This window comes from Mastomys coucha, unplaced genomic scaffold, assembly GCF_008632895.1.
Source record: "Mastomys coucha isolate ucsf_1 unplaced genomic scaffold, UCSF_Mcou_1 pScaffold3, whole genome shotgun sequence".
In the NCBI taxonomy this organism is placed as follows: domain Eukaryota; kingdom Metazoa; phylum Chordata; class Mammalia; order Rodentia; family Muridae; genus Mastomys; species Mastomys coucha.
Window position 1 is genome coordinate 51,919,529 of NW_022196909.1, and position 7,855 is coordinate 51,927,383.

The following is a 7,855-nucleotide window of genomic DNA, read 5'->3' on the forward strand; positions in this document are numbered from 1 at the left end:
CAGAGAAGGCTGATTCTGTAATTACACATTTGCTAGAGGTTACGGCCATTATGGGAATACCCATTACAAATTAAAGCAGACAATGGTCTAGCATATGTTTTTAATAAGATGAGGCAGCTTTTTACATGAGATAAAACATGTTACAGGCGTATCATCATGTGACCCTACAGGACAAGTGATTGTGGAGTGATCTAAGCGAACTGTAAAGGAGATACCTAACAGGCAAAAGGGGGCCACAAAACCCCCTCAGAGATAGGTTACATAGTGCCTTATTAACTGTAAAAATTTCAAATGCTAGTGAAAAACACACTGCAGCTGCTGAAAGGCATTGGATTGTAGAAAAAAAATTGCTAAACTAAACCAGCCTGTTTATTTTAAGGATGTTCTGACATCAGAATGGAAAATGAGAAATGTGTTATGCTGTGGGAGGGGTTGTGCCTATATTTCTACAGGAAAAGAAAGCTATGGTGTCTTTCCAAATTGATTAAAAATGAGACATGACAAAGGAGAAGCCCCTGAAGACCTTGGCTACGGAGAAGAAGAAGGAAACTAAGAAGGACAAGATAGGTGATATATATGTCTACATATAGATATAGCTCTGGACTGGCTGAGATTTAAATGCCTATATACAATCAATAACACTTATTGGGAACAAAATTCTCATGACTTATCACACACCATCCGTTAAGATGGCATGAATGAAAGAACTAACCTCTAATGAAAGGCAGTTGTCTTTCTTATTGATCTTCTTTAACTGATCTATGCACCGTGCAGGTCTATATGAATGTCTTTACAAAGCAATGTGTTCCTTGTAAGGTTTGTATACTGCAGAATGAAAGAGGAGAAAGACAGCCTTGACAAGATTCACACTCTGGGATGCTGAGGTTCTGCGCCTTCTATTCCAGCTCCTTGTTTGATTCTCTCTCAACTACTTTGAAGCTGTTTCCTTTAAAGACTTGCTTCCAGGACATTTCCAGAACAGGTAGGTTACCCATACAGCCTTTCAGACTGGTAGAGTTAGGATGTCGGCTAAACTGTGAACTTTCTCAGCACATAGAGACTGGAGGGCAAATGATGCCAACTAGCCCTCCTTTGACAAAATCAATTTTCCTATTTCCCTGTGAGCGCCCAGAAGGGAATTTTTCACTCCAATTCAGCTAGAAACAAGCAAAAGGAGATCATCATCCCAGCCCCTTAACCTGAGGTGGATGGTTCTGGTTATTTTATGAATTATAGATATGTTGTCATTTTAAGGGCTAATTCACAAATATTGTAGCTTTGAACAGGGAGGAAATTAGAGAGCTTAGATTAAGGGATTTCTACCTTTCCTTTCTTCTCTGTCCTTCCTTCTTAGGTAAAGGAAGAGGGGATGAAGAGATATGGGGATCTAGTAATATCATATAAATTAGAGGAATAGACAAATAGGGATAGGCTATCAAATTTACTCTTAAAGAAAACATTGAATAGCCATATCTTGCATTGTTAGAAATCTTTTATAATTAATGCAAATTGAAGTTACAATTTTACATTGGTACAGAATTTGTAGATTGATCCAGAGTTAAGGTTTTCTTTCTTTCATTCTATCTGTCTGTCTATCTATCTATCTATCTATCTATCTATCTATCTATCTATCTATCTATCTATCATCTATCTATCTTCCTTCCTTCCTTCCTTCCTTTCTTTTTTGCTTTTGTTTGTTTGTTTTTTTTTTTGAGACAAGGTTTCTCTGTGTAGCCCTGACTGTCCTGGAACTCACTCTGTAGACCAGGCTGGCCTCGAACTCAGAAATCCACCTGCCTCTGCTTCCCAAGTGCTGGGGTTAAAGGCATGCTTCACCACTGCCCGGCCAGAGTTAAGGCTTTCATTGTGTGAATTTCTTATATTGATACAAAATTTGAAATTAATATTGTTACTGTTTTATAGACTTTGTGCCTGTGCAACTCATCTGAGAATACCAGGCTTAGACCCAGTCCCTTGAAAAACTGGCATTACAAAAAACTGCTTAGGATGATAAAGTTACAAAGTTAAAGGCCAGCTAGTAAACTCATGGCTATCTTAGATTCTGATTTAATTATAATAAAGTGTTTTAATTTACTTAAATAGAAATGACCAAGAATAGTTAAGGTTTAACAGTTCAAATATACTTTTACATAGATAAATTGTCTTGAAAAGTGTTAGAAGTCCACAGAATACATTTAAGGCCATTTCCTTTTTGAAGATCATTTGACCAGAGACTTGTCTGCTCCTGACAGCACATTGAGCATTAGTGGAGTTGCTCCAGTAGTGGCAAGATAGCCGTTGAACAAGAATTGCCTAAATTCATCTAAGGATAAAAATACAGTCTGGGGAAGGACATGCTACTTGGAATAGTCAACTGATAGCTCTGCCAATACAGAGTAAGCAGTCCTTCATCATTCCTCTTTACAAAGGTCTGTCAGATGATCCTGGGCCAGAAGACTGAGGACTGATGCTCCAAAGTTTTGAGGACTAAAAGACTGTCCAGGTAGTCAGCTGTCTCTAAAAATTGGTTAAGTTTTGAAAACTATGTTTTGTGCTTCCTATATTTTCAGGTAATGTTTAAGTCATTCTTGGATTCTGATATGGTTGTAGACTAGTTACAGACTCATAGTCAACTCAAGTTGTTTAGCATTGAGAGAGATGATATAGATTTGAGAGGATGTTTTTCAGATGGTAATATAAATTAAACCAGAACATTATTCAGGATTAGAATTGTAAGCTCTTTAAGTTAGGATAGATGGTAGAGTGCTTTATCTAAAGTGACAAATATGATGGACTGGGTGCTATGTGTTTCTTACACTTTATAATTTGTGTAATTGTAATGGTTGTGCTCAATTTATATCTGAGAGAACAGAGCCTTTAAATTGGACTAAAAGGGGGAAATGTGGGTTGCCCTGGTGCTGTATGTATTCTGGTGTTAATTCTGCCTCCTTAAGAGGGGATGCCCCAACAAGGAGTGTATCACTTTTTTAGGTGATTTCATGGGAAACTTCTCCCCATTCTAACTGGTCAAATAAAGGCTAGAGCCTGTGATTGGGCAGTAGAAGGGAAAGATGGGGCTGGAGGCTTTAGAGGGTAGAGAAAAGGTAGAAGATGATGAAAAATGATGGAGGAAGACGTGAAAGGAAGATGGAGCAGAATCACATGGCCTGGAGAAGCCTCAAGTAGCAAGGGATCTCACAGCTGGGGAACAGATTAGAGTAGTGGTAGATCCACCCAATCTAGACATGCAGCTATAAGTATAATAACTGAGCTGTGTGTTTTTGCATGGGTTTATTGGGGTTGGAAGTTTACTGCAACAGATAGCAATGGATATTCATGCATCAGAAATATGAGTATAAGAAGACAAATTAAAGAATATCAAACCCAAAATAGTATTATTTCTAGTAGGTCATTTTATTTGTTACTTGTCTTGTTGCTGTGGAGAAACATCTGACAAGCAATTTTGAAATGAAAGCAATTTTATTTATTATAGTTTGAAGAATACAATACATCAAGTTGAGAAAAACACAGAAGGAAGATGGGGCAACAGTTCACATTGCATGTGTGGTCAACAAGCAAAAAGGGATGAATGTTAGTAAGCTAGATTTTTTTTCTTTTCCCCTTTATCAGACTAGGATGATTCTATGGAACAGATGGTGCTACCCCCATTCAAAGTGGGTCTTTCCTATTCAGTGAACTCTCTCCAGAGATACCTTCATAGACATGCCCAGAGGTGTGCACTGAAGATGATTCCAAATCGAGTCCAGGTTACACCCAAAGCAATCATGTAATTCTCCCACGAGCCATGGTGTTAACTGACTCAGTTTGCATGTGTGGTGGTGATGTGGGTTGTGATCCTTGCTTAGACGTGAGACTTCATCATATTCAGGATTCTTCTCAGTGAACTCTTAACATCTTTATTTCTCAAACTATAAATGAAGGGGTTCAGAGTGGGAGTTACCAGAGTATACATGACAGCAGCTACCACCTCCCCAGAGGAGTGAGAACTAGATGGGGGCTTCAGGTAGGTGGCAAAGACTGTGCTATAGAAAAGGAGGACTACAGACAGGTGGGAACTGCATGTGGCCAGGGCTTTCTGTTTCCCATGTGCTGATGGAAACCTAGCCACAGCATAAAAAATACAACCATAAGAACTTACAATGCAGAGAAATGCACCGATTCCTAAAACTCCAACCAAAACTACCATCAGGATTTTATTGAGGTGAGTATCTGAGCAGGAAAGTAATAAGAGAGGCCCAAATTCACAGAAAAAATGAGGAATCTCTTGTTTGTAATGAAAATATAACTGAGAGAGCAGCATAGTATGGGTCAGAGACACACAATGAACTATTCCCCATGACCCACTGACCAGAACCCCACATCTACAAGGAGTCATGAGAAGTGGGTAGCGCAGTGGGTGGCAGATAGCAGCATAGCGGTCAATTGCCATGACTGCCAGAAGCAGGTTATCCATGTCAGCAAAAACAGCAAAGAAGTACAACTGAGTCAGGCATCCAGAGAATGAGATTGACCCATCTCCAGTCCACAGAGACTCCAGCATTTTAGGGCCTGTGGTGGTGATGAAGCAAAGATCCACAAATGAGAGCTGACTGAGGAAGAAATACATGGGAGTGTGCAGGTGGACATCAGTACCAATAGCTAACAGAAGTAGCAGGTTCCCTAAAAGGCCCAGCAAGTAGACAGCAAGGAAAATGCTAAAGACAAATTGCCATTTCTCTGGGTCACTGGACAGTCCCAAAAGGATAAAGCCAGAAGCCTGACTGCAGTTCATCCTGGGTCTTGTATTTCAAGAACAAATTGGTATGAAGAGAACAACAGCATCAACCCAGACTCGGTCCCTTGGCAATGGGTCTCCCTTACAGCACTGAGCAATGAAAACTAGAATAGCAAAGGGAGGGATAAGACTTGCAGTTCATTAAAAATTGATCCCTAGGGTGACATAAAGACAATTTGTTGAATGTCTTCCAGGAATTCTCTGGGAGAATAGCATGATATTTAAACACTGTGTTACCTGATAGAATAACAAGTTTGCTGTGAGTATTTCTGACTGTGATTCCTTTGATGACAGAGGCTGCATCTTAGTACGTAGTTTAGTGCTTGGCTGACAGTGCTGTTTTGATAAATGTCCTTGTCCGTCCACAGAGTCACCACTCTGGCTGCATCTCCAGGAAACTGAGTAGAGTGTTGCTGTTTCCTGGGTGACTTACTGTAATTACTGATGCCTCAAAAATGCGTGGTTCACACGTCTGCCAATGGGGTTCCTTCAAAAAAAACATAATCGTGTTTCTTACTTGTTTAAAAGAATTTATAAGGATAAATGTGATTTTGATGAAATTGCATAAGTTCTCCTGTGGCTTCTAAGGCTCTTAGTATTTTGATCTAGAGATGCCTCATAAACTCGACTGTTCCTCACTGCCCACATTCAATGAGTTATCAGCAAGGTTCACATTTCTCAGTACTACTTTTGTGTCTTGGTCAGTTTCTGTTGCTAGCATAATATTACAAGCTAAGTAATGAAAAAGGATTTATTTTGGATCAAAGGTCAAGTAGACGACAGAAAATATCCCCTTTTGATGGACTCTGAGACAGCCGAGAGCAACACACAGGATGATGTGGGAAGTGTGTGCCTGTGACTTCTGGTGACCCTCCTTAAGCCACTAGTGTCTAATCATTGTGCGTTTATTTAGTCCAAAAGACTACCAAAGGTTCTACCACAGACTCAGTTACCCTAATCTAAGTACCTCACTGAGCTGTGATATGGCTGAGAGATAATACATGGTTTCAAACCATAGGGTCTATCCTTGCCTTCTCAGTTTCTCTTCTAGGAGTCATGGCTCTTTGACTGGCTGGTCTACTTCTCACTTTCTTAGATTACCACTCTTGTGATATGGAGGATGTTATAAAATACATATATACCCACACCCCACACTGAATATTTAGTAAAGATTTAAGTTAATATTTGCCTCCTTCACAAGGAAATGAGACATATTGTGATAGATCAAAGCAGAATCTGATTTTCCCTCTTCAAAGTATACCTAGCACTTGGCATAAAAAAATCCAGGAAATACTTGTCATGAAATTGATAATTGCCTAGTAGTGATTTGAGTGAGAAGTGGGTGCTGCATTGTCCCCTTCTGTGGTCCATTTTAGCATTTCAGGAAAGAAACACTTTTCCTCCAGGTATTTTTCTGCTGGTGTGACTTGAACACATGGTACATCCATGTCTTTCATTCCCACATGTGTAAACAGTGTTTTAACATTGTTCTCCACAAATTCTCCTCATCTCAGACCCTTGCTCACCTTTTCTTTCCTGACCTCAACTGGACATTTTCTCATTAACTCAATCAATGTTAATTGCATCAACAGTATAACTGGCTACACTCATTGTACTTTAATTACTATAATTCACACTACAAACAAGGTAAACACATTGCCTTGACTCTATTGCTGAAATACCTCTAGTATATCTTCTTTCCTATTAATTACACATACTGTAGTGTGCCTGGTTACTGGAAACTCCTAGGTGTGCCTCTGCCCACTTCTTCCACCCATAGCTATGTAGTCTTTCTTTCTGGCTGGTCCCCATGGTTTTTCTAATTCTCACTCCTGACATCATGTAATTCATAAATACTTTTACAGAATGCCATTCATTGAAGTTAACTAGGAATCATATTTAGCTATTTGGGACCATCAAGACAATTTTTGAAATTAGTAAAACTCCCGTTTTCTCTCTAATAAAGATGTCCAGAGGTTAATAATATAGAGAAGATCCTGGCACAATAGCAGGATCATGAGAGAATCCTTTTTTGTGTGTGTGCCTCTGGTTATGTACAGGTACCTGCTTGAATGTTGAAGTTCCAGTAATTATCTTATTTCTTCTTTCATCTTAGGAACATGACTGAATTCAAATATCAAATTAGTCTGATAAGATTAACAAGAAGAAAGTGTGTAAATCTTTTCAAATGTATGGCATAGGAGGCATCCTATGGAAGTAATGAACCACAGAAAGTCATGAAATAGAAATGTCATCAATCATACAGTCAGTTATTCTAAGTATAGATTCTCATTTGTCTCCTTGGTCACAGCATAAAATCATTGGAGATTTTTTAAAATTACAATATTTTTTTTCAAGTCTTTGAAAGTCCAATACTATACAAAGGTTGGGTGAAATTAAAATATTCAATCTTTTTAGCCACCCAATGTTACTATAGGTGGCCAGTAGAAAAAGCAATGTACCTAATGCATTACTACAAAGTATAATGGAGTCTTAAAATAGCATTATTTCCATTCATGTCCAAGAAATATTGCTCCTAAAACCCACCTGGGTTTACGGTTACCTGTGTGTAATGCTCTGAGCTCTCCAGTGCCTCCCATGTATTTGAAGTTCTAACACACTGTGGTGAGCTAGAAGACTCTGCATCACCTTTACCCTCTTTATTTGTGCATCTCTCTGCTCTTCAACTTCCTGTCTCAACCACATTGACCTCCAAGTCAGCACCAGTTCTCCACTTGAGAGAATTGAATATTCTTACACTTGATAAATCTATGTTGATAATTCCACCGTTTTTGGTCTAAACTCTGTGTTTTTCTATCTCATATAAATGCACACACACACACACACACAAACACAAAGTAATTGTTGCCCTTCTCTGTTCTATTGTTATCAATAGAGTGTATGTTAATTTGATGTATTGAATCTTATTACATATCTTCAACTTAAATGAAAGAACTAGAAAGAAAGAAAAATGCTTTCTATTTTTTTTTCAATACTGTATCTCCAACTAGGAAGAAACAAAAATACTTTTTAATTCTTTTCAATACTGTAACCCCAGCA

The 7,855-nt window shown here is 38.6% G+C and overlaps 1 protein-coding gene across 1 annotated transcript; it reads right to left on the bottom strand.

Annotated features, from left to right (window-relative positions):
• Nucleotides 1-3,862: 3,862 nt before the first annotated feature.
• On the bottom strand, nt 3,863-4,792 carry LOC116074453 (olfactory receptor 1361-like). The gene has a single exon (XM_031347027.1). The coding sequence runs from the start codon at nt 4,790-4,792 to the stop codon at nt 3,863-3,865; it is 930 nt and encodes a 309-aa protein (XP_031202887.1).
• Nucleotides 4,793-7,855: the final 3,063 nt, after the last annotated feature.

Coding starts and splice junctions, on each gene's coding strand:
- LOC116074453 (XM_031347027.1), bottom strand. CDS start 4,792: ATGAACTGCAGTCAGGCTTCTGGCTTTATCCTTTTGGGACTGTCCAGT.